The sequence below is a fragment of the Mustela lutreola genome, chromosome 8, assembly GCF_030435805.1.
Source record: "Mustela lutreola isolate mMusLut2 chromosome 8, mMusLut2.pri, whole genome shotgun sequence".
Classification (NCBI taxonomy): domain Eukaryota; kingdom Metazoa; phylum Chordata; class Mammalia; order Carnivora; family Mustelidae; genus Mustela; species Mustela lutreola.
Window position 1 is genome coordinate 140,883,413 of NC_081297.1, and position 24,496 is coordinate 140,907,908.

Consider the following 24,496-nt stretch of genomic DNA (forward strand, 5'->3'; position numbering starts at 1 on the left):
CTTCCTGAGCCTGTGTCTCCCCACCCTGGCGGGGCTGGGCACTCACCAAGGGCAGGGCCTGTGTCTCACCTCAGCTTCCCCAGAGCCTGACACAGAGTGAGTGCTCAGAGAGCGTTTGATGAATGAATAAGGGACCGGCGGCTGCACAAGTGGGGTGCACAAGAGAGGGACAGAGAAGGTGGAAGGAGCAAGAGGATGGGGTGGGGGTCCTGGAAAGATGAGAGAAGTGAAGGATTTGGCAAGAGTCTAGAATGTTTGGAGGATTCCAGAATGTTGGGAAAGGTCTAGAATCGGGATTCAAGGGGGGTCCCTGGACCAATAGCACCAACTACATCCAGGAACTTCTTATACGTGCAGAGCCCTGGACACCGCCCCCTTCAGAACCAGAATCAGAATCTGCCGCGTTCGCAGGCTGGGAAAGTTCTAGAATATTCAGGTTCTTCTTAAAATAGTCCAAGAGAAGAGAGAGAGCGAGATGTTGGAGGGAAGGAAAGAAGAGGAAGCCCATCCAGAATGCTTGGTCCCGGGGGCCCACTTCATGGAGGACAACTTTGCCCACAGTTCCCCCCACCCCAGGGCCGGGGCTGCCCCACCGGGGACCACTAATCATCCTCAGGCTTGATGAGGTGGCCACTGAAGGTGATGTAGGTGTCCACGTCATCGCTGTAGACGGCGTTCTCCCGCTCGCGCTTGAAGAGACGCACCCAGACGCGGTCCCCGGGCGCCAGCGCCAGCATCACGCTCTGGCTCTGCATGATGCTGCGGTCGCTGGGCTGCGCGTAGAGGATGACGGCCGCCTCCTCGTTGTGCACCACGTGCACGTACGTCTCCTTGAAGTTCCAGCTGTGGACGTTGAGGCTGAAGAAGTAGAGGCCACGCAGCGGGGCGACAAAGTGACCGGCAGTCAGGTCGAAGTGGCCATCGGGGTTGACGAAGACAGTGTCAAAAAGCAGCGGCTGGAAGCCCTCGCTGCTGTGCAGGGCCGTCTTGCGGCCCACCGAGAAGGCTGAGAAGCGCGTCTGGCACGGGGCCCCGGGGCTGCCCGCCTGCCCCTTGGCGCCCTTGGTGCCCTGCGGGCCACGCTCCCCCCGGGGACCCTCTCGGCCCAGCTTCCCGGGAGTGCCCAGCAGGCCTCGGTCCCCTTTGTCACCTGTGGGGACAAGAAGGGGAAAGTCAGGGCCGGCACCCTTGTCTCTGCTTGCAGAAGGCTCCGCCCCTGCCTTGAGAAGGAAGGCCAGAGAATAGCCAGCATGTACTGAGCACCTACTGCATACCGAGCACCGCTCTGCTGAACGCCCCTCTAAAGAAGACACCGTGATCATCTCTACTCACAGCGAGGTTCAGTGACTCACCCAGAGTCATACAGCTCAGGGGAAGCAGGAGGGGCAAGCCCCAAGACCTCTCTGTCTTCCACCGCCCGTTCCCCTCTCCGTCCAGTGAAGGTGTGATCACGTTCCCTGGGAAGCCAGGCCCAAACCCCAAGAGTCACGACTCCCAGCCTGACTCCAGCAGAGAGGTAGCGGCTGCAGGACCCACTTGGCATTTCTTTTTCTTTCTTTCTTTCTTTCTTTCTTTTTTTTAATTTAAATTGAATTTAAGTAACAGACAGTGTATTATGCATTTCAGGGGTAGAATTTAGTGATTCATCAGCTGCACAGAACACCCAAGGCTCATAACATCCCAAGCCCTCCTGATGCCCATCCCCCAGTGACTCTGTTCCCCTTCCCCCCCTCCAGCCGCCCTCAGTTTGTTCCCTAGAGCGAAGAGTCTCTTATGGTGTGTCTCCCTCTCTGTTTTTCTCTTATTTTATTCTATTTTTTTCCTTCCCTTCCCCTATGTTCATCTGTTTTGTCCCTTAAATTCTGCATACGAGGGAAAGCGTACTGCCTTCGTCTTGCTCCGACTGACTTATTTCGCGCAGCTGCATATCCTCTGTTCCATCCATGCTGTTGCAAATGGCAAGAGCTCATTCTCTTTGGCAGCTGAGTCGCACTTTGCATTTCTGACTCAGAGAAGGAGCCAAGAAAATAGCCTCCGCCTACATGAAGGGAAAGGCCCTGGTTCGGAACCAGGCAGCCCTTGGTTAGTGTTATGTCCCACTGGGGCATTTCACGGTCACGGCCTCGGTTATTTTGTCTCTGTCTTGAAGAGGAATCTGCCCACCTCACAGGGCTGATGTTGGGCCCTTGACAAAATGTCCTATGGGGGAGCGCCCTATAGACTTCCAATATGAGGCAGGAGGGTCCACCCAGCAACGCTCGGCCTGTCCCTGACTGCCCGGGGCTCCGGCAACATCCAGCCTCATCCTTAGGCACACACGCCTCTGCCCAGCCTCAGTTCCAGGCTGACCTTGAGCACAGAAGGAGCAGGGGATCCCCTGTGTCTTGAGGTACCTGATCCCAGGCATTTCCCTGCCGCCTGTCACACGCCAGAACTCCTACCATCAGCCACTCCCCTTTGAGAGACCCGCACAGCCCTGTGTCTTCCCAAGGTCTCCTGTGACCTCGGCAGTATTGATGAAAAGAGCGAAACGGAAGGCATAGACCCTCGGGGGGGAAAGCCTGGAAAGAAGCGGGGAGAAGGGGGTCCCTGGCTCTGCAGCAGTTTGGCCCCACAGCCTCAATAGAGAAAGACCTCCTTGCATGCACCACACTTTATGGTTTGCATCTCCCTGCCCCAGACCCAAGGGAGGGGGGTGAACGCTGGTCCTAGGAAGGGGTTACCTTTACCTTTTTACAAAGGAGGCGGCAAGCCAGGGACAGAGAGACCAGCCTGATCCGTACAGTGAGGGAGCGAGCAGCTGGGACGGGGACCCAGGACTCCTGACGCCAGCCAGGAGCCTCCTGCCACAGCCGAGTGTCCACCCGCACCGGCAGATAGTGAAGGCTGGCTCAAGGGTGTCCTCCTAATCCTGGGTTTTCCAGACAGCTCCTCAGCCTCAGGCAGAGGCTCTATGGGCCTTGGGGAAGATGGGGTGCTGGAGGAAGGGAGGTGTCCTTCCCCAGGAAACCCGAGGCCCAGAGTTCTCAGAAGCTAGCCAACCCCTGGCTCTAGGGTGGAGTGGCCCGAGTCCTCAGGGACAAATCTAGGCTTTGTCCCTTATAGCTGTGTGCTCCTGGGAAAGCTCCTCCCTGCTTGGAGGCTCGGTGTCCCCCTCTGCAAAATGGGAGCAATGACCAAGGACTGACGTCTTGGGGTGGTTGGCCACACAACCCCAGCTGAAGGGCGTCCAGGGCCTGGCCCCAGGCCCCAGCTGTTCACAGTCCCCAGCAGCAGAAGCCTCTTCCTGATTTTCGAGGACAGGGAGCCCGCTCTCACCTGGATAGCCCTAATGGCTGCCCATAGATCTCCCTGCTTCCACCCTTGTCCCCTACCGGCCAGTCTCCACGAAATATTAGAGAGATCCATTTGTAGCCCCAGTGGGACCAGGTCTCTCTGCTCGAACCCTCCCCTGCTCCCCATTCCCACTCAAGGAAACCCAAGTCTGACCCTGCCCCTATTTTATCTCCAACTTCAGCTCCTCCTCTTGCTCTCTGCTCCTTAGACACACCAGGCCTACTCCTACCACAGGACCTTTGCACCTGCTGCTCATGCTCCTTGGACTGCTCTTCCTCAGACAGCCACATGGCTTCTCCCTCACTTCTCAATGAACTGACACCCCATTTAATTTGCAACCTATTCCCTGCACCTACACTCCTGATGCCCCTTACCCTCCTCAACTTTGGCTCCGCCATTCCCTTTATCACCATCAAACATTCTGTCTCATTAACTTCAGCAATATATTTTTTGCTCACTTTTTGCCTCTCCCATGGGAACAGCAGTTGGCACTTCTGTCTGGTTTGCTCATGCTCCATCCTCAGAACTCAGAACAGTCCTGGCACATAGTAGCTGCTCAATAAATATATGAATGACAGAAAGGGTCTGGGACAATTTTCTGTCTAGGTGTTTCCTGTTCCCTCCCCCTCACCAACCCCAGCCCAAGGAGAGGGCTCCACGCCCTCCCCATCCCCAGCCAGGCCACTCTAGCCTGAGCCACCGGGAGGGAGGGGGCTACTCACCCTTCAGGATGGTGATGTTAATGTAGGGCCTGACCTCAGGCAGCAGGTATGGGAGGGCAGATGGAGAGGCAGATAACACTGCTTCATCGGCAGGGGTCAGGGGGTCCTCAGAGTCACAGCACCGTTGACAGTACCCAGGGGTACCCGAGGCCACCACATCCCCAGAGGAGGGCTCCTCTGTGGGGACCGCACACACCAAGAGAGGGAGCAGGAGCCCTGCACAGAGGAGGTCCAGGGAAGCTATCCCCATGGTGACCTGCAGCAAGTAAAAAGGGGCAGAGATTCTATTTAAGGGACCGTCCACACCGCGCACTGTGCAGCACGGATGCTTCCCCCATATTATCAGCACACCTGATGTAACTCGAGGGCAGAGAGTTAGTGTCCCCATTTAACAGATGAGAAAAAAGAGACTGACACAGAGAAGCAATTTCTCCCAGGTCATGAAGAGACCTGTGGCCATGCAGGGCCTGCAGGCCAGGTCCCCTGGAACCTAGTCCATGGGGATTTCTGGCACACATGGGCCTGGGAAGGAAACCCGTCTAAAGATAGCCACAGCCGGGGAAACAGACGAAGTCCCGGGACGCCTTTGCTGGGGTGGGCGAGGAAGGTGCTCCAGCCACCCACATGTCCTACCCAGTAAGACCGTGAAATGCTCCCCACCCCAGCCCGCCCTGCCCACCTCCCTTTGGCTTGTTTCTTGCAACCGACCCAGCCTTCTCCAGCAAGCACAGGCTACCAGCCCAGCATGAGGGATGTTAGTGCACCCCTGCGACCAATGCAAATGATTCTGCAGGCTCGCTCTTCAGGAGAGGGGACGAGGTGCAGATCTGGCACCTGAGCACCATGGTCCTGACCAAGATCTAGGAAAGTTCATTTATTATAGCAGTCAGGAAGCAACATCCAGAGAAAATACACAGTGTTGTGCCCCGGGATGCTGTTACGGCATCTTTAAGAATTCAGGAATAGGTATGCAGAATTTCAGAACGTAGACCAGTGTTGGCCTGCCTAGAGGTGCCTGTGTGCAAGGCAGAAGCAGGTACCTCTCTGCGCCGACAAATTAGAAACAAAAATAGAAGTCATTTTTGGAAAAATGCAACACTGAGGGTTTGTAGATTGGCAAGGGCTGTTGTCAACCCACCTCCCCCTCAGCACCTTTGTGCAGTCAACAACCCACACAGCTCAGCCTTACACAGAAGCCCTTAAGACTCTGGAGTTAATTCATTGGAAGGGAGTCGTGTCAATCATCATAGACCTACCAATCCACTGCCAAGGGGGTAAATTGGAATTAAAGAGCAGGACTAGAAGGTCTGGAAAATTCAAAAAGGATGGGAGAAGTCCAGGGGTTTATGAAGATGTCTATGGCCCTGGCCAAGGGAGGTTCCAGAGTTCCAGGAGGGGGGCAGGAAGTGGCCAGGACAGCAGACACTGGGGACAGGCTGGGGCTGGGTGGGCAGGAAACCCGGCAAAGAGCCTTTGAGGTGGTAGCAGTGTTTGGGGGCTGGCATATTATCGCAGGATCAGAAACTCGGCTCTTGAAACCAGACTGGTTTTTACACTTCTGGCGTTTCTTTGTTTATTTCCTTTTTGTTCCTTTAACATTTGGTACAATTCAAAAATATTTTTTCTGCGGTTAATACATATAGAGAAGTTAAAATTATTATTATTTTTTTAAATGCTATTCTATCTTCACTGAGGACTGAGGTAAGGGATGGGTTTTAAAGGGCAGGAGTTTCCCCTCTATACACACACACACACACACACACACACACACACATTCCACCATCTGGGGGCTGAATAGTAGCTAGAAGGGTGGTGGCGGGCAGGTCATCCCCACAGATAACACCCTCTCTTAGAAGTGACCATTCCCCAGCTCTACCCTGGTCTGTTTTCCTGGTTCTGCTCAATAAGGCAGATAAACTTCTCAGAGATCAACATCCTCTCTGTTCAAGATTATAACCCCCACTCTGTGTTTGTAAATGCCACATCTCGGTGATTTTTGAGAAGAACAAAAATCCCCTTTTTCCTGGCCATAGATGTGACTTTATGGGAAAGGGTGAGGCCTTTAGGGTTGGACCTAAGATCCCATGATAGCTTACAAACTGTGTGACCTCAGGCTAGTAGCTTAACCTCTCTAGTCTTCCATGCTGCTCCTTGACACTCACAAGGAGTTGAAACCATTGCCTACCTCCCAGGTTGTTCAGGAGGATCCAAATGCAGGGCAAATGCATGACTTCTAAGACTCTTAATACAAAGGAAGGCAGAGGGAATAGTCAATAACATTGTATAGTGAGGACCCTCATCAGTGGTGAGAGCTGAGTAATGCACAGGATTGCTGAATGACAATGTTGCAAGCCTGAAGCAAGATAATGTCAATTACACTTCAGTAATAAACAAGTAAGATTTGAAACATGTTCCTTCCTGTGACAGACAAGGCCTCTACCCAGTGCCCACATGGGATGGGAAGAGCAGAATTTCGCCTGGAGAACTGGCATGGTTGGGGATGTTTCTGTTGGCAGAGGCCAGATTGGAGTCAAAAGCTCTGAGACACAGAACTGTGCCCTGGGGAGAGCAGGAAGCAGGAAGCAAAGCAGTCTTTGAACAAGAGTAATAATAACCACAGCCATGATCAGGGACTGGCCCTGGGGGAAGGGGGACCACGCAGGGATCCAGAGTGGGGGACTGTGCCATCTGGGGTGATTTGGGGTGGGGGTGGGGGTCTCCCTGCTGCCTTTACTTAGGAGCTGGGAGCTCTCTGGGATGGGAGGGAGCTGGGCCTGCTGAGTTGAGGTGGTGAGTGTCCCGGCAGGGACAGGCTCCCGCTGGAGGAGCAGGGCAGCCCTTCACCAGGGGCTAGAGGGGCTGAGAGGATCAGAGGGAGAGAGCAGAACCCAGGACGTGTCTAGGAAGAGAGGAGGGAGGAAGGGAATTCTGGGCTCTGACCCCAGCCCCTGGGGCCCTGCTGGAAGAAGTTACAGGAACATTCATCACTCACCCCGTGTCCAGTGGCCTCCACGGCAGCTCACAGACCCCCGGCCTTTGGGCAGTCTCTGGCTCCTTGGCCCATGTCTGCTAGTTGCTGGCCCAGACCCCCGGGCTGAGCCGAAGAGGGAGGGAGAGAAGGAGGGAGAGAGGCGGAGGGAAGGGAAGGCGGAGGGAGCGGGCTGAGCTGGCTTCCCACTTCCCCTCCTCTCTGCTCCCTCCTCTCCAGCCTCTGGGATCTGTGGGAGATAAAAGGAGCCTAGGGAGCTGGGGTTTTCCTTTGCTTAACTCTTTGGTTGTCCAGTGGGGTCTGGTTTGATTCAGAAGCCCAAGAGAGTCAGAGTGGGAAGGGGTCTGAAGCCCCTTGAGGTGCAGGCTGGAAAATAGAGGGAAAGGAAGGGGCAGGAGCCCCCCAGATTGCTCAGGAATGAGGCGGCAGCACTGGAATCCGGGCTGAGAGGTGGGCTTGGCCTATTTGCTCTGGGTCACAGGGGCAGGGTGCTGAGGGGAGAGGGCGCGGGCACCCCCTAGCTCAGAACTTGGGCCAATCCATTGACCTCTCTGTCCCTAGGAATCTGCAGAGCTCCAGTCCCCAGTCTTCTTGTGCCGGGCACAGGGGAGGCTCAGCACATGTCCAAGTCAATGAGCAGGTATGACCCCCTCAGGTACTAGGTAAGGGCAACAGCCAGGTCAACACCCCCTCTCCAATGGACATGGAAGTCCCCCACCTCAGCCTGGAAATCTCCCCTGAACGGTCCATCCCTCGTGTCTTATGGAGCCAACCCCTCTGTGGAAATGACCCCCCCCCCCCAGAAGGGTCCTGCTGGCAAGAGGGGGCAGCCCATGTAGTATGCCCCTTGGCCTGGGCGGGGTCCTGCCCAGTTTCCTTCCAGTTGAGCTGCCAAGGTTTTTCATGCATCCCTGGGACTCTGGGGTGCCCAGATGGTCTCCAGTGTCCCTCCCACTCCAGCCCCCTCTCATTCCGCACTGGTTGAGTGCTTACTGCCTGAGCTGGGCCTCATCTTTGCAGGGGTTTTTGGAACCAGAAGGGTGTTCCCATCCATTATTTCAACTCAGCCTTGTGCTTTCCCAGGGTCCCATGGCTGGGAGGAGTGAAGAGGAGCCACAATTCCACAGAAAGGAAGGGGTCCCCAGCCCACTGGAGTCCTAGGAACATGCCTGGGCAGGGGGAATAGGTGGGGTTGGGGGGGACAAAGGCTCTAGTTCCTGGTCTGTCCCGTGGGAAGAGGGAGGCAGTGACATTACTGCCCTCAGTACAGAAATGTAGAGATCTGAGGGGGATGGAATTCAGTCTGGGGCTTAGGGCATGAAAGCCTAGCCCCTACTCACCGGGCCAAGTGTGGAGGATATCTGTGGCCTGTGTATCTTTAACCACGTCTCATGTCCAGCCTTCAGTCTTTCTAGCAGTTTTGGGGATAATCAGACAGCAGAACTTCAGTCCTGGAAAGACCCTGAGAGATGGCCTGACCCAATTACTTAATGTGACCAGCAGAGACTCCGTGACCCAGGATAGACCCCAGTCTTTAGCTCAAGGTCACAGCTGACCGAAGCCAAAGCTGGAATGAAAGTCAGACTCTCCCAGCTTTCAGCTTTGTGCTGCTTTCACCTCTCAAGCCTCCCAAGTCCTCCCCCCTACCCTGACCTACTTAGGAACCCCAGGGGGTCCCCCAAAAGCAGATTGAGGTTCTACAGCATTGAGAAAACACCAGGGCCACACTGGCCATGCCCTCTATGTGGCCCTGCCTCAGGCAGCATTCCCAGGGCGCTGAGCCAGGGCTGCAGAGGGTGGGAGCCATCCTTCCCACCCTCCCCCTGCTGCTGTCACCAGGGAAAGGGCTGAGTCAGCAGCACCAGAGTGGAAGACAGCTCCTGGCTGCCTCTGAGCCCTTTGGCTTAGAAAGCCTAGCCTCAGAAGGAAGGGAGAAGGGAAGACAGATGGGGGATGGGGAGCGCAGCTTGGGGACACAGGAAGTTTATCCCATGCTATGCCAGCCCTCTGCTCCAGGCCACACTCAACAGCCGCTCTGCCAAAGGCCACTCAGCCCATTTAACAGATGAAGAGACTGAGGCCAGGAAAGGGACTCGATTTGCCAGGTTCTAGGGCTGGCTCCTTTGGCTCCCAGCCAGGCCGAGAGCCCCAGAAAAGGGCTCCTTGTTCTCTTTGCCAGTTGGAGGCAGGGTGGACAAGAGAGCAAGACTCAGATATATTACACTTCAATATTTTCCCTCTCACTCTCACTCTGCCTAAAATACCTTCATCTGTGCAGCATCCGTGGTCTCCCAGCCATTCGGAGGATCTCCCCAGCTGGCCAGGTAGCTTGGAGACAGAGCCCCAGCCCGGGGGCAGACAAAACTGGGTTATGTCCCAGCTCCAGCTCCTTCTAGCTGTTTGACCTCGGGCACACTCCCTACTTCTGAGCCTTGGTGTTCCTGGGCCAGAGGGACATAAGGAAGCCAAGAGCACCTGAGCGATCTGGTGGGATACCCGATAGGGGTCCCCTCTACTAGCCACCCACCAGTACTTCTCCGTGGTCACACTCTGAATAGGGTAAGGGTATCAGCTCCTTCTCATGCACACCTGAGTCGGAAGCCCTGGGACCCAGGTATATAGTGAGTGAGAGCTTACAGAGTGCTAGGACCCCTCATGTATTTTAAAAAGATAAAATGTGTGCCTGTCAAAAGGTGAGACAGAAAACATGATTCCTGGAGTCAGCATTGCAAGTTGTGAATGCCAAGTCGCAGATTTAACTGCTCAGGGTCACTAGCCAATTAAGAAACTAAACAAAGGCAACCGCGAGCGCCACCTGCTGGGGAGAGCCAAGGGGCCCCGCGGTGGGTGTGACCCAGCCCACTGGGCACCCACCTCATGGAACCGGCGACTTGTGATGCTCCCCACCCGTCTCATCCCCTTCGTCGGGAGCTAAGAGGGTAGCAGAGGGCTAGGAGAAGGATGAAAGGCCACTGCGACGTGCTCGGGGCTGGCTGGGACGCCCAAGCACTTTTTTCCAACCCCCTCCCCACAAAGTTGGGGAGAGGTTGGCCAGAGGTTCCAAGGGACCCTCCCTCTCCCAAGCAGTTCGTCCCGCTTCCTCCTGCGCGGAGAACCCCAGACTCAGTTTTACTACGGAGGCCTTCCACTGATTAGCCAGGGTGGGTTGGGTGAACATTACCTCCGGACTCAGTTTCTCCACCCTGGGCTTTCAACACCCCATGTCTGATCCCGAGTTGGGCGAGTTTAAGTCCATTTTACACAAGGGGACACTGAATCCCCAAGAGGCCCAGGGAAAGAAAGAGCCAGCAGGTCGCGGGGAGTCTGTCGGCCGTCTCCACCCCCACCCCGCCCCAGAAGAACCCGGCTAACTGTTGGGGGGAAATTGAGGCTAAGGAACAGGTGCAGCAAGTGGCTCCCTCCCCGACGGCCGACCAGTGGCAGAACCAGAACGGTGAGGCAGCCGCCAACCTCCCCGCTCCGCTCGGCAGAAGTAAGGAGAGACTCCCCGACCCCCGGCCCACCGGCTTCGGCTTGGACCCCTGGGAAAAGGCAGTCGCCGGCCGCGGGCCCGCCCCTTTGGTTGCCAGTCGATGCCTTGGAAAAGCAGGGCCCAGGGCTCAGGCAAACCGGACCCTCAGGCCAGCTCTGCTCCGGCTTCTGGGCCTTCACCCGAGAAGCCCAACCCGAGGCGGCTCCTCGGCGCCAGGGAAGGGCCCCCGCGCGTCCAGCCCAGAGCGGAGCCGGCCAGGAGCCCACAAGGCCGGACTTGGCCGAGCATCGCCGAATCCCGCCAAGTGCTGCCGAGGACAACCGGGCAGAGCCGACTTTGGCCGAGCCTGGCAGGGGCGGCCGAACATGGCCGAGTCTGACCGAGTGGAGCCGAGCGTGGCCGAAGAGAGCCGAGTCCGGCCGAGCGGAGCGGCGACCAGGCGGAGGTTCCGTGGCGCCCCCTGCCGGACACAGAGCACAGCGCGGGCCTCGGCCGAGCCAGTCCTCGGCCTCCAGGTCTCGCGACAGTCCTGTGAGGTGAGGTTATGAATAAAGCCCATTTTATGGATGAGGAAACTGAGGCTCCAAGCGCTTCCGAGGCCAGCCCGGAGGCCCGCAGAGCTAAGCAGTGGGGCCGCTGGGGTTGGATCCTGATTGCGTGGCTGACAGCTCAGTGGACTGCCGCCCACGTAAACAGGCCTGTGAGTTTGCTTTGTTCTCCCTGTAATTACTGCTGTTCTGTGGCCCGAGAGCAGCAGAGACCTGTCTGATGAGCGGAGGGAAGCTGAACCTCAGAGTCAACCCCTCCTTACAGACGGAGAAAGTAAGCAGGCTCTGGGTCGTGTTGAGCAAACGCAGGACTGACCATTCGGTGTGCCAATATTGACATATTTCCAGGTAATTAGAGCAGATAACAGGACGAGGAGGGCCCCTGGCCTCCTTTTCCCCACCTGCCGGCCCCACAAGCCGGCCACGGGGGACGTGGGCTCCTGGCTGCCTCTGGGCTGTGTTCCTGGGATGTGTGAACCAGGACCTGAGGTGTCGGGGACCCTGGAGATGCCTTCAAGTGTGGCCGAGACATTTTCTTTGAAAAGGAACCTTCTGCACACACACGTGGACAAGTGTTTGCCCTTCGTTCACACCTCTGGGCTGTAGGGCTCCCTGGAGGGTGGCAGAACCTCCAGAAGGCCATGGAGTCCCCACGGGCCTGGGCTGCCCTCACACCTGTCTGGTCTTCCCCAAGGATATCATCTGCCAACACCCAGTGGCCACAAAGGAGCTGGCATCAGTGGCCTCAGAGCTCTCTCCACGTGCCGCATTGCCCCTGCCACCTTGCCCCCCAGTTTCACAGTTTAAAAAACAAAACAAAACTGTAGACACTGGACTGGGGGCTGGGAAAACAGCTTCTTGGTCCTGCTTATGATATCATGACCCTGAGCCAGGTGTTTGACCATCCCTGGTCTGACCATCCCTGGTGTGACCGTCCTGTGGGATATTGGAGCTGTCCTAGGTCCAACAGTGCTAGGTCCTCAGTACCTAGACCGTCTTTCATAACTCCTCTTTGGTGCATGCACTCCAGTGTCCTCTCTACACTCAGCTGGGCCGTCATGCCTCCTGAGGAGACGTCCACCCCCCCTTACCCGTGGAGGGATCCTTCCTTCCTTCTGAATGCACTTCTTGCATTCGTTGAACACAGCACCTAACACATCAGGCACAGTGCTTAACTGTGGAGAAATATTAACTCATTTAAACCTCCCAACAATAGAAACATCTGCTCTCAACCCCATCTCAGAGACAGGGCTTGCGGGGAGAACACAGAAAGGTTGATTAACTGCTTCAAGGCCAAACAGCTAGTGAACGGATGAGCCGGGATTCAAGCTCAAGCAGTTCCAGGGGTCATGTGCTTCAGAACTGGCTAGTTTATCTATTCTCTTCCCTGTGACTTCCTTTGCTCCTAAGACTGCTGGGCCTTGTAACTTCTCTGTCTTCAGCTTTTTGCAATTGGCAGTTGCTCCCCCAAATACTTGCTAAATGAAAGAGTGAGCGGGCCAGGAATTATGCAAGCCCTGGAGGGCTTGCGAGAGGAGGGACCATAAGTTCTGTTTTGCAGGCAGGGAACTGTGTTCGCTCCCTGGGCCTGCTATGACCAAGTACTACGAACTAGGTAGTTTGCAACAGAAATTAATTTGCTCCTGGTTCTGGAGGCTGAGCATTTGAGATCAAAGAGTCAGCACAGTTGCTTCCTTCTGGAGGGCTCTGAGGACCTCCCACTCAGCTTCTGGCACTTAGCTGACAACCTTTGGTGTCCTGGGACTTGTAGAAGCCTCACCCTGCAACTTCTTGTGCTCCTGTCTGTCCAAATCTCCCCTTGGCTTAAGAACACCAGTCACACTGGATTGGTGGCTCACCCTACCCCAGTATGACCTCATCTTAGCTACTTATGCCTGAAAGGACCATACTTCCAAATAAGGTCCCATCCAGAAGCACCCAAGGTTAGGACTTGAACATGAATTTGGCAAGGAGACTCTACACAACCTACAACAGGAATTAACCCCCTACAAGGTCCTGTCTGACACAGCTTCTGCCCCTCAGCTGGGCCCAATCTCTGCTTTTCCTCTTTTTCTTGACAGCATTCCTGTGGGCTCAAGGCCTTAGCACACACAGGTCCCTCTTCCAGGCAGTCAGGTGTCCCCACCACATGCACCCCTCCCCTGCCCTCTCAGCCCCTACCCTATCACACTCCTCTCCCAACTAGATTCTGTGGCTCTCCAGGAACAACAAGGGCACAGAGACAGCATCTGTCTTCCCCCACCGCACCTTCAGTCCAGGGTCAGAGCCTTGCCTACTGTCTGTGCTCAGGAAAATCTTTGTTAACTTAATGAGCTACGCCCAGAGAGATGAGGTAAATGGCCCAGGGCTGCACAGTAGGTTCGTGACAGCGCGGGCCTCGGTGCCAGGCCTCCTGATTCGGGTCTCTTAGCCTTTAGGGGATGCCTTTCCCCCACAGCCTTCCAGTGGTCTCACCGAGAAGGTCACCAGGGCCTGCCAGTGACGGGGGCAGTGCAAGGCCGTGGCGGGACTGTGACCTTGCATTATCCCGGGGAATGCCTCTCACATTCCTGCCTGGGGTTCTTCCCACCTGTAGAGTGTTTCCAGCTGTGTTTGGCATCCTGTGGAGCCCAGCTGTCACCTCCCCATGGGTCAGTAGCCTCTGTCTCCCCCACATCTTGTAGGTGAGGACAACCTGAAGTCTGGACCCTCAGGCCCTGCGGTCTCCAGGTCTCCCAGCTCCTCCCCCTGCAGTCTCCCAGCTCCTCCCCACTGGTGCGGATGCTGACGCATGAAGTCCTGGTCCAGAGCCTAGTGGCCATGGGCTGTTGCCTGGCAACCGCCTCTGAGAGACAAGTTCAAGGTAAGGCCTTGGGTGTGAGTAAGTTGAAGATCTGGAGAGGGGGAATCTGGCAGAGAGGGTCATCACCACCCTTCCTGCCTGCCCTCGCTCACAGCCCCAGGCCTCACCTCCCCCTGAGGCGCCTGCTTTTCCAATAACCCACAGATTCCAGGCCCAAACCCCTACACAGGTTCCTTCCATCCCCCGGCCCTCCCCGCATTAGATTCAGGATTATTGCAGGCCACAGAGCCAGAGGAGGCCCGAGTCACCGCGTGAAAACTGCCCCTGAAGTTTGTGAAATGGAATTGCCCTATTCACTCATTTATTGCAAATATTCCTAGTTACCTGACTTGAGAACACAGTCCTTGCCTGCAGAGGCAAGGCTGGCGGTGGGGCACCCACACGCATGAATGTGAGCGGGCACAGGCAGTGATACATGGCATGGTGGGGAAGCTTGGGGGCTGTGGGATCCAGAGGGGAACCCAGGCCCAGAAACCACTCCCGTGCGACCCCTCGCCGCTAGCAGTCCCTCTGCTCTCACCGCAGGCACACCTGCCTCGGGCACAGTAGACCCCCGGTGTTCGCATTCCCGCGCGTGTTCACGCGTGGATGTGGCTGAGATGCCCGGGCCCCTCCTAGGCACCCCGTGCTCACAAATGCACACACAGTCTCCTGTTGCTGCCTGGGGCACACACCGGCTTTGGGGTCAGGCCAGCCTGTCAGTAGCAGCGTCCCATTGTCTCCCAGGTGAGAAGGATGGGCACGTGACCCACACCTGACCAATCGTCGCACTCCATCACTTTGTCTTTGGTAATTGGCCCAAGGAGCTATCACGTGACCCATTCGGGCCAATCAGCTTTCTGCCACGAGTCTTGCTATTCAGGCACAGGAAAAGACTCTTACCTACGGCTTTGGGACCAAGATCTGTAAGGATGTTGGCTGAGGCTTATCGGGGCCTCTTCCGTGCGCCCTGGAGACCCGGACTCTGGGAAGCCATACACAGAGACCTGTGCACGCAGACCTGTGCGCGCACACACACACACACACACACACACACACACGGGCCCACCAAGACAGACGAACTGGCCCAGGTCACAGCTGGTGTCATGTGTCACTGTCTTTATTGACAAGAGCAAGGGGCAGGAGCAGCGAAGGGTCCCCCTCAGGGGCTTTCCAGCCACCCGTGCTGGACAGACTCACCTGTCCCAGGAGTCAGGAAGGCAGGGTTGGCCAGGAAATGCTGAAATGCCAGACCCCCACATCCTTCTCAGAGGAACCCCAGACTGAGGGCTGGGCCTCCAGCTCCAACATCCATACAAGGTCTTGTTTGGGGAACTTCTGAGCAGGCGAGCTCCCCAAGTCCCGCCTTCTTATCTTTGGCCTCTGCCTCCTCCCCTTCCCCCAATCCTGGGTCCCGCACTGCTCTTACCCCCAAGGGCCAGAGACAGAGAGGCCGCCTGATGAAGGAGCAGGTGTGGACCACTGCTGGTTGGGGGCTTTATAATCTGATACTTTACTTTAAAATCGGATACACCCACCCCTACCCATTGTAGTATGGGGGGCAATTTGTCCAACATAATTCATTCCACCCCCAATTCTGAGCAACTGGGCAGACTGGGACAACCTACTATTTTATGATGGGAAAACTGAACCCCAGAGAGGTCAAGGCTAGCCAGGATCCTGAGTTGAGTTGAAAATTTAGGTCTCCCAATCTGGTTCACGTACTTTCCCTGAGGACCCCCTTGCCCTTAGCTGGGGTGGGGGATTGAGGGAGTTAGCCTGAGGTGCCACCCTGCCCCGGGGCCAGTCTCACGATGGCCCCGAGGGCTTATCTCTGGGAGAGAATTCTCGTACAGTGGCCTCTCCTGTGGTTCCCCTCTAGCCCCCCTTGTCTTGTCTTCCTTGGGGTGCCCCACATTGTGGCCCTGGAGAGTATAGAGAACGGGGAGGGCTGCTCGCTGACCCGTGGGGTCCTGAGTCTCAGCAATGGCCCTAGGCCACCATCAAGGGGCAGCCCCTCTTACCAGCCCAGGCAGGCCCTCAAGGGAGCCAGCACTATACCTTCCAGCGTGTTTCCTTTCCCACCCTGACCCCAGTCCCTCCCCTGACCGCACGCTTTCCTCGAGATTGATCGGGGCCGGGCACCCACAGCATGCCTTCAGCGGTGCTGCCGCGGAGCTCCACCCAGAGGGGCCAAGGACAGCACGGTCCTGGAGCAGATCTGTCCTCCCTCCAACTCCCTCTCTTCCTCCTCCACCTTCTTCATCCTCCCTCTCCCCCTCTCCCTCCTTCTCCACCCCATGCTGTTAGGACACTGCCTTTCCCCACCAGTCTGCCTGACCCGGGCCTGCCTTGGTCTCTGGGAGGGGAGGGATGCCAATGGGTGCTGCTATAAGGGGTGCTCCCGGAACCCTCAGAGACCCAGAGACATCCCCCTTCTAGCCACAACCTCACGACATGAGCTACTATGGGAATTGGTCAGCTGCCCTCAACAGGGGCCAAGTAGGGCCTTGGGTGGCCTCAACTGAACACAGATTGGAGACCCTCTTTATGAAAAAGAATATAAAATTCCAAGTACAAAATGAGATACGGGGCCTTGGGGGGGCCCAAGCGGTAAGGGACCCTGAATCTGGCCTGAGTGACTTTCCTAGAAAATCCATCGCCTCTCAGGGCCAGGAACACGGAGTCCCAGCACTAACATCTGGCCAAGAGGGCCTGGAGGTTATTGAGTTGTTCAGCAGGTGAGGTCTGAGGCCCAAAGAAGAGGAAGAGCTGGCCGAGGCCTTGCAGCATGTCGGGGGAGCTGATGTGGGGCCTGAACAGGTTTGGACCCCTCCCTGCCCTGGGTAGAACTTTCTTCTACTTGGGACCCCAGTCCCTCCCCTGTGATCCTAGCTCTGAGCCTAGGAAATCCAGACCTTGGTGTTGTTCTGAGGGCCAACCTTCAGGCTGGTCCCCCAGGATGCTCTGTCTTTGAAGGGGAAAGCCAGTCTGGCCTTGTCCCCTGAACCTGGACCCCGCTCCGGAAGGCCAGCTGGGGGTGATGCCCCTCCAGACTTCTTATCTAGCAGAGCTTGTCCTGGCTGATTACTCACATCCCTGAGTCACAGAAAAGAACGCAAGGCCCAGAGAAGGAAAGGGTCCTAGGCAAGGTCACACAGTGAGTCTCAGCAGCTAGGATCAGAGCCCAGGCCTCCAAACATCCCATCGTAGGCCTCTGGCACCTTGGAGAGCATGCCCTTGGTATACCCACAGCCTCTGTCCTGTCCTGGGGGCACGCTGGCCCTCCATAGGCCCCCCTACAGATAGCTGATGTGCAGTGTGCCTGGCTTGTCTCCCGCTGAGGCCTCTTGGGGGAGGAACTGCTTGTCCTTGTTGACTTTGCCACTGGGCGGTCGCTCCTGCCTGCTGGTGCCAGGCTGCGCAATGAGGCTGACCCGGCCATTCATCTTCCTCTCCCCCTGCTTCCCTGCCCCCTCCTCCTCCTCCTCCTCCTCCTCCTCCTCTGCCGTCTTCTCCAGAGGTCCTCCGGCTGGAGGCTCCTGGCTGCGCACACGGCGGGAGGGTCGCAGCAGGACCCTGCGGAAACCCTGCTTGAAGCGGTAGGAGAGGAAGCCGTACAGGATGGGGTTGGCACAGCTGTTGGCATAGGGCAGCGCCACCACCAGGAAGTAGAGGCCGAAGAAGGCGGGCTCCTCGGGCAGCGGGCACACCACGTTGACGATGTTGAGCACGTAGAAGGGCATCCAGCAAAGGACGAAGAGCGCCACCACGGCCACCACCATGCGCGTGACTCTGCGCTCCGAGCGCCGCCGCCGCTGGCACGAGGGTGCCCGCACCCGCCGCCCCGCCGAGCGCACCTTGACCACGATGAGCAAGTAGCAAAGACAGATGACCAGCAGTGGCCCGAAGAAGCCCAGTGCGGCCGTGTAGATGATGAAGCCGGCGCGCCAGGCCGCCGCCGGCTCGGGCCACTGCATGTGGCAGGTGCTCATGCCGTGGGGTACCCCCGAGAAGACCACCACGGGCAGCACCACCACCGCTGAGGCCACCCACACGGCCACGCTCACCGTGCGGGCCACCGGAGCCGTACGCCAGCGGGCAGAGCGCGTGGGGTGCACCACGGCCAGGTATCGGTCCACACTCATGACGGTGAGGCAGAAGATGCTGGTGAACTGGTTGATGCCGTCCACGGCCATGACCAGGCGGCACATGAGGGAGCCGAAGGGCCAGTAGGATAGGGCATTCTGGGCTGCCAGGAAGGGCAGCCCCAGCATGAAGAGCTCATCGGCCAAGGCCAGGTTGAGGATGTAGACATTAGTGACCGACAGGCTGGCCGTGTGCTTCAGGACCACGTAGATGACCAGGGAGTTGCCCAGCAGGCCCACCACGCACACCGCCAGGTAGACGAGCGGGATCAGGACTCCGCTGACGGCCAGCCCTGCTGCACTTGGGTCCGCCGACCCATTTCCCAGGGTGGCGTCTGGGAGCCAGGCTGAGGAGGTGTTCCCAGGTTCCAAGGTTGTGGGCGCCGAGGCCGGGTAGCCCGGGGTGTCCATGGCCAAGGAGGTTGGGGGTGGTCAGCAGTCAGCTATGGGCCTGGAGGAGGAAGGACACAGCCACGTTACGGTGCATGACGGCTTTGTCGGCACTGCCCTCCCCCCCCATCACACTGACCTTAGAGGCCTGTAGTGTGCCCAGACAGACTTTGACACACACCTTTTACTCGGCAGAGGCCAGCAAGGTGGGCCCGCAAGCTGTCCCCGCTTCTCAGAGGAGGAGGCTGAGTCTCAGAGAGGCGAAGTGGATCTCGCCACCAGGGTGTGGTGCACAGTGACGGCAGGGACCTTCGCTGGCCTGGGCACCACGGTGTCCCCTTCACCTTTGCAACTGTGTGCCTGTGCATTCTCCTCATATGTCTAATAGAGGAGCGGATGGATCATTCAATCAGCCCATGGCGACAGAGGCCCTTCCTTCCGTTAGTCAAGCATCTTTGACGCCAATGCGTTTTACGTACGATGTGACTCAACGAAATCATAAAACAATACGTATCCTTTCTACAGAGGATGCTCTGACTGGCAGAACCCCAAGGGGATCACCCACGGCGATAGACGGAATGTGTTCCCCCACGCTCCAAATTTGTATGTTAAAATCCTAACTACCCCCCGCCAGAGATGGCATTGGAGGGCGGGGACTTCTGGAAGTGCATAGGTCTTCAAGATGGAGTCCCCCCCATGGGATCAGTGCCTTATAAATGGCCCCAGAGGGCTCCCTCACATCTACTATGTAAGGACACAGCAAGATGACTGACTATGAATGAGGAAACAGGTATCACCAGACCCTGAATCTGTTGGCACCTTGATCTTGGACTTCCAGCGTCCAGAACTATGAGAAATAAATACTGTTTATAAGCTCCCCACCCCCCACTTGTTATAGCAGCCCCAGAATGGATTAAGCCACCAGCAGGTCTCAGTCCTCACATTTGAAAACCAGTGCTGCGTATCCCAGGTCTTTAACCTTGAACCTGGGTCTCAAGATGAACTGCAGTGGGGGAGGGGTGGTCCACGAACCCCCTAAACTCTGCTGCAAGTGAATGCGTCCATGTCTTTTCTCTGGGCGGAGTCCAGAGTTTTGATCAGATTCCTCAGATTCTGAATGGAGTTCAGAACTACAGGCACACGGGGTGCCTGGGTGGCTCAGTCGATTAAAGCCTCTGCCTTTGCTCAGGTCACGATCCCAGGGTCCTGGGATCGAGCCCCACATCAGGCTCTCTGCTTGGCGGGGAGCCTGCTTCCCCCTCTCTCTGACTGCCTCTGCCTACTTGTGATCTCTGTCTGTCAAATCAATCAATCAATCAATCTTTAGGGGCTCCCGGGTGGCTCAGTGGGTTAAAACCTCTGCCTTCAGCTCAGGTTATGATCTCAGGGTCCTGGGATCGAGCCCTGCGTTGGGCTCTCTGCTTGGCAGGCTGCCTGCTTCCCTTCCTCTCTCTCTGCCTGCCTCTCTGCCTACTTATGGTCTCTGTCTGTTAAATAAATAAATAAAATATTTTTTAAAAAGAAAAAGAAAAAAGAACTACAGGTACAGCTATGTCCCGTGTCCTGGGAATCGGAATGCTTGGGGACCTCCCATGCCGAGCCCAACCCCCAGTGCCCCCGAAAGGCCCTGCCTGGGGTGGCTAGCTGTGAACTTGCCTGGTGGGCACGTGGCACCCATGTTGGAAAATCTCACAGCACACTGAGGGTATTTATAAGAAGAGCCACCCCCCCCTCCGCCGCCCAACCCTGCATCCTTGGGGAAGGCTTCCCAGAGAAGATGGTGTTTCAGATGGGTCTTGAAGCATGAATAAGAGTTTGCCCAGTGACACAGTGGGAACAGTCATGCCCACTCACGTCATTAGTCCCTTTCTTATCACACATCCCATGTATTCTAAGGAGCTAGAACTGACTCTTCCCCGTTCCCCGCTAGACTGGCTTTCCTTAAATGCAGAGACGCCCTCTCGGCTTTGAACTGTCTCCTGGTCCCTTCACACAGCACAGGCTCTGCCTCAGTGTTTGAGGCGTTGAATGAATCAGAGGAGCCCCGAGGGGCCAATTCTCAATGCAAAGGGGGGTGAATTGCTGATAGCAGAAATTCAACCCACTCTCGCTCGCTCAGAAAGACCGCTCACCTCCGAACCTGTGAGCCTCTCTCAGGAGGCCCAGTTAGAGGCCAAGTCTCTTCTGGGGCCTGGACTCTCCCTGCCCTTTCTTCCTGATGACCTCCCCCAGCCCCTTGGTTCCTGTCTGTCCCTGCCTCTTCCTACAGAAAACGCTGAGAGAAAAAGAAAGCCTCCGATATCCCCACTCTGAGCCCACACTGAGCCTGCATCATCTCCCGTGGGACCTGCCACCTGGCTGCCCTAGCCAGACACTACCTTTAAGACGCAAAGCTTCTGGCAAGGAAAAGCACCCCAACTTGGAATAAACACCCCTGGGTGGGTGAGCCTGCCAGTTTGCCCCTGCCTGAGGACCTTGGATTCCTAAAGGCTCTGAGCACCAGGCCCGGCAATGATGCGGAGAATGGCAAAGATCCCCTTGGCATTGGCTCCCCCCAAGGATACCCCAGGCTTACTGGGCTCAGAGCAGCCCTCCCTGATCCTCCAGCCCCAACCTGTCATCACCCCCAGGACCTCATTAGCCCTCCTGAGCCTGGGACACTGGCACTAGGAAGGGGCTATCTGGATGCTGGGCTCATAGGATCCTACCAGTTCCTCCAGCTCCTTGTTATTGACCCCAGCTGCCAGGTTCCAGGCAAAGCCTGTGACACACAGCATCCTATGGGGTCTTATGGGAGAGGGCCTAGTGTTGTCCCCACCATTAGACAGGGTGCAAAGAAGAGGCCACACAGTTCTGGTCACACAGCTAGAAAGGGGCAGACCTGTCCTCCTCAACACACACACACACACACACACACACACACACACACACACTCATACTCCTCCATTTCACAGGCCGGCAGACTGAGGCTGGGCCTTGGGGAGGCCCCCAGCTGGCATCCCATTATCCCCACCAGCCTATGCAGAGCTCCCTTCCCTGTTCCTCGGGTTCTTGAACTATTAAGATCATGGGCTCAAACCCCTGGAATCTTAGGATCCTAAATATAGAATGTAATTTCTTAGAATGGAGTTATGGAGGCCGAGATCTTTAGACTCCGTGTCCTTGAATCGGAATGTCAGAATTCCTGAATGCCAGAATCGGCCCTCTTCCACCTGGAATTGTGCACCCTGAGACCTTGGAGTTCCTTCTGGCTTCCTCAGCCTGGGAGCCCTACGTCACCCGTTGGTCCACCTTGCCGCCCTGTGCGCGCATCCTTTTATTGCATCCCTGTGGGGCAGCCAATCACAGCCCGGGGCAGGAGGAGGCAGGAAAGTGCCAGGCTCCTGAGAGAGGAGCAGGGAGCTGGGCAAACCTAATATCCAGGATGCGGGGACAGATGCCCCCAGGGAAGCCCAGAGGGAGCTCTGAAGACGCCCCCATCCCTGCTCAGACACACGCGTGTACACTGCATGCACACACACGTGCTAACACACAGGGCCCCAGGAACACAGCATACCCAGCCAGGCCCTGCCTTTGTACTGGGCGGGGGATGCCACAGACCCTCCCCAAACCGCCTGCTACCCCAGAAGACTATGCCTCTACCCTCATCTGGTCTCATCTTTCTTGTCAAAGTTGAACAGGCTGGGCGCCAGAAGGAGGAAGATTACAGCTTCCCGTGGGCAGAAGCCAACCTACAATTTAGGTGCCGTCCTTTCTTTTAGGAGCTGGAGTCCTGTGCATGATCTAGTTCATGCTGGGGGAGGAGGCACTTTTCCTCCCTGTCTGGTTTATCTTTGGCACAAGCTTGCCTGAAAGCTGGGGGCGGGCTCCTCGGAGGACTGTTGGAGAGGGGACAAAGGCCCAGAGACAGCAAGTGGCGGCCCTGAGCCACACAGCAATTCAGGACAGCCCCTCAGAGATGCCAGACACCCCAACCACTTTCCATTCGTCTGCCCCTATCCGCTTACCCTCTTGAGCGCTGGCTCAGGGGTGCAGGAACCCTGAGCTACTTAGCTCTTCAGCCCCAGCACCTGGCGCAGTGCCCAGCCCTGGGAAATGAGGGCAGACCAGGCAGGTCAGCAAGTAGAACTCGGAGCGAGGCGAGGCATTGCTCCCGGGCACAGGGCTCAGACCCACATCAAGAGATCCTCACAAAGCCCAGGACAGAGGATTTTTAGAGAGGAGGACGCTGAGACTCAGAGAAGTTCGGTAACTTGTCCAAGGTCACTAGCTGGTGAGTGCGAGACCCAAATTCAAACCCGGTTCTGTCTGTTCCTCAACCATCAGTACCTCCTGGCCCTGCTGGCTTCCCTTGAAGGCCCCTGGCTGAGAGGAATCCAGGACCGGAACCAGGGATGGCCCCGAAGCCTGCAGGCTGATGCTCCCCAGCCAACCGAGTTCTGCTTTACCTCTGCAACCCCCGGCCTTCCCCCCAAAGATCTAGATTGTGCTAATCAGTGCCAACAGACTCACTCCCATTCCAGGCCGGGGGTGTGACCCCCAAGAACACACCCTGCAAGCCCTGGGCTGGGGGTTTGGGCTCTGCCACGGAATGATAATCCCTAATTACTGTGCGACCTTGGGCAAATGGCTTCCTGTCTCTGGACCTCAGTTCCCACCCGTTCCAATGAAGACAGGTAGATCCACCTCCCAGGGTTGCTGTAAAGATTAAATGGGAGTGCGCTGAGCGTGGTGCCCAGCACAGGGGGGAGCTCAAGGAAGTTGGCCCTGGGGCCGAGGCCCAGGGTTTCTTCCAGAGCTCGGACACTCTGCCACTGTGTGATTCCAGTTTTCTAGAATCATGGCACGAGAATCTGAGATGAACTTGTCCCTACCCCCCAAGCCCACCAAGAGGTCACAGGGAGGTCTTCTTCCTCCCTGGGCCTGCCCACTCTCTCCCAGTCCCCAGCCGCAGCTTCCCAAGCTCCTCCCGGGCAGAGGATGGGCTCCAGCACCCCACCCTCGGGGACCCCCCCAGGCCCCAGCCTCCTTACCTGCCCATGGGGTGAGGGGTCCCCCGCTTGCCGCCAGGCTGGTTACCATTCTGCTGCCCCCTCTCCCTGCCCAGTCCCCAAGTGCCCAGAGCACCCTTAGCTGGGGTCCCCACACACTGCCCACTTCTAGACAGCTTACGGGCCCGAGCCCCTTCCTAGGCTTGCAGCGGCCACGGCTGCCCACAGAGACTCTCCCATCTGGTCTCCGGCCCTGACTTTCCACGGGCGCCTGGTGCGTCACCCCCCCATCTCCAGGACACGTCCTGGAGGAGGGGGGGGTTAGAGGCACAGAGGGGGGTCTGTGGGCAGGAGCTCAGTGTGGGGGCGGACAGAGAAACTCCCAAGGAAAAGAAAAGGGGAGCAGGGACTGTCGGAAGCCAATAGAAATAGAGGGGAAAGGGGGGTCGGTCGGAGGTGGAGAGAGAGGCAGAGGGAGAAGAGAGTGAGTGGGTGGAAAGCCAGAATGAGGGGGAGTGATAAGAAATGCGTGGCAGGGAGAAGAGAAGCAGGAGCAGAGAGAGAAGGGGCGAGAGGGAGATGCAGAGAGAGGCACGGATGGAGAGCGGAGAAGGAGGAAGGAGAAGGAGGGGGTGGCGGGCAGAGTGACAGAGAGGGATTGTGCCACAGATGGTGACATGGAGAGCCAGGGAAGGAGGGAGCAGGAGTGGGGAGAGGGTGCGGGAGGGGCCGGAGAGCAGGTGCAGGGAGGGGGGAGGGGCGGCAGGTTAGGGAAGGAGTGGGGGGGATGGAGGCAGACCCTGTTACCGAGGAGATTTGGCCACCCACGCTGGCCCTGGCTCCGGCAAGCGGAGGGGAGGTGGGGGGGGGGCGGTGGGAGAAGAGAGCGTGGTGCTCAGAGAAGCTGGATTACCCCCTAGGCCACCGTGGCAGATATCCCCCAGTGCGACAGCTCAGTCCCGAGGCCAGGCAGGTGAGGGACTGGGCAGTGCTGGGAGGGCAGGGGGTGAGCACTGGGCCGGGAATCCACGGTCCTG

At 57.2% G+C, this 24,496-nt stretch overlaps 2 protein-coding genes across 3 annotated transcripts; both read right to left on the bottom strand.

Moving 5' to 3' along the window:
• Positions 1-230: 230 nt before the first annotated feature.
• C1QTNF6 (C1q and TNF related 6) lies at positions 231-7,259 on the bottom strand. Its single transcript, XM_059186899.1, has 3 exons — positions 7,051-7,259; positions 4,059-4,314; positions 231-1,150 (listed from the first exon to the last, which is right to left on the bottom strand). Exons 2-3 carry the CDS (start codon positions 4,306-4,308, stop codon positions 603-605), a joined length of 798 nt encoding a protein of 265 aa, XP_059042882.1. The 5' UTR covers positions 4,309-4,314; positions 7,051-7,259; the 3' UTR covers positions 231-602.
• A 7,776-nt stretch (positions 7,260-15,035) lies between these two features.
• SSTR3 (somatostatin receptor 3) lies at positions 15,036-24,103 on the bottom strand. Of its 2 annotated transcripts, none has more exons than XM_059186896.1 (2): positions 23,502-24,103; positions 15,036-18,529 (listed from the first exon to the last, which is right to left on the bottom strand). In XM_059186896.1, exon 2 carries the CDS (start codon positions 18,487-18,489, stop codon positions 17,230-17,232), a length of 1,260 nt encoding a protein of 419 aa, XP_059042879.1. In that variant the 5' UTR covers positions 18,490-18,529; positions 23,502-24,103; the 3' UTR covers positions 15,036-17,229. The 2 variants fall into 2 exon arrangements, with proteins under 2 accessions (XP_059042879.1, XP_059042880.1); XM_059186897.1 differs by lacking the exon at positions 23,502-24,103 and adding an exon at positions 18,650-18,819.
• Between the last annotated feature and the right edge of the window lie 393 nt (positions 24,104-24,496).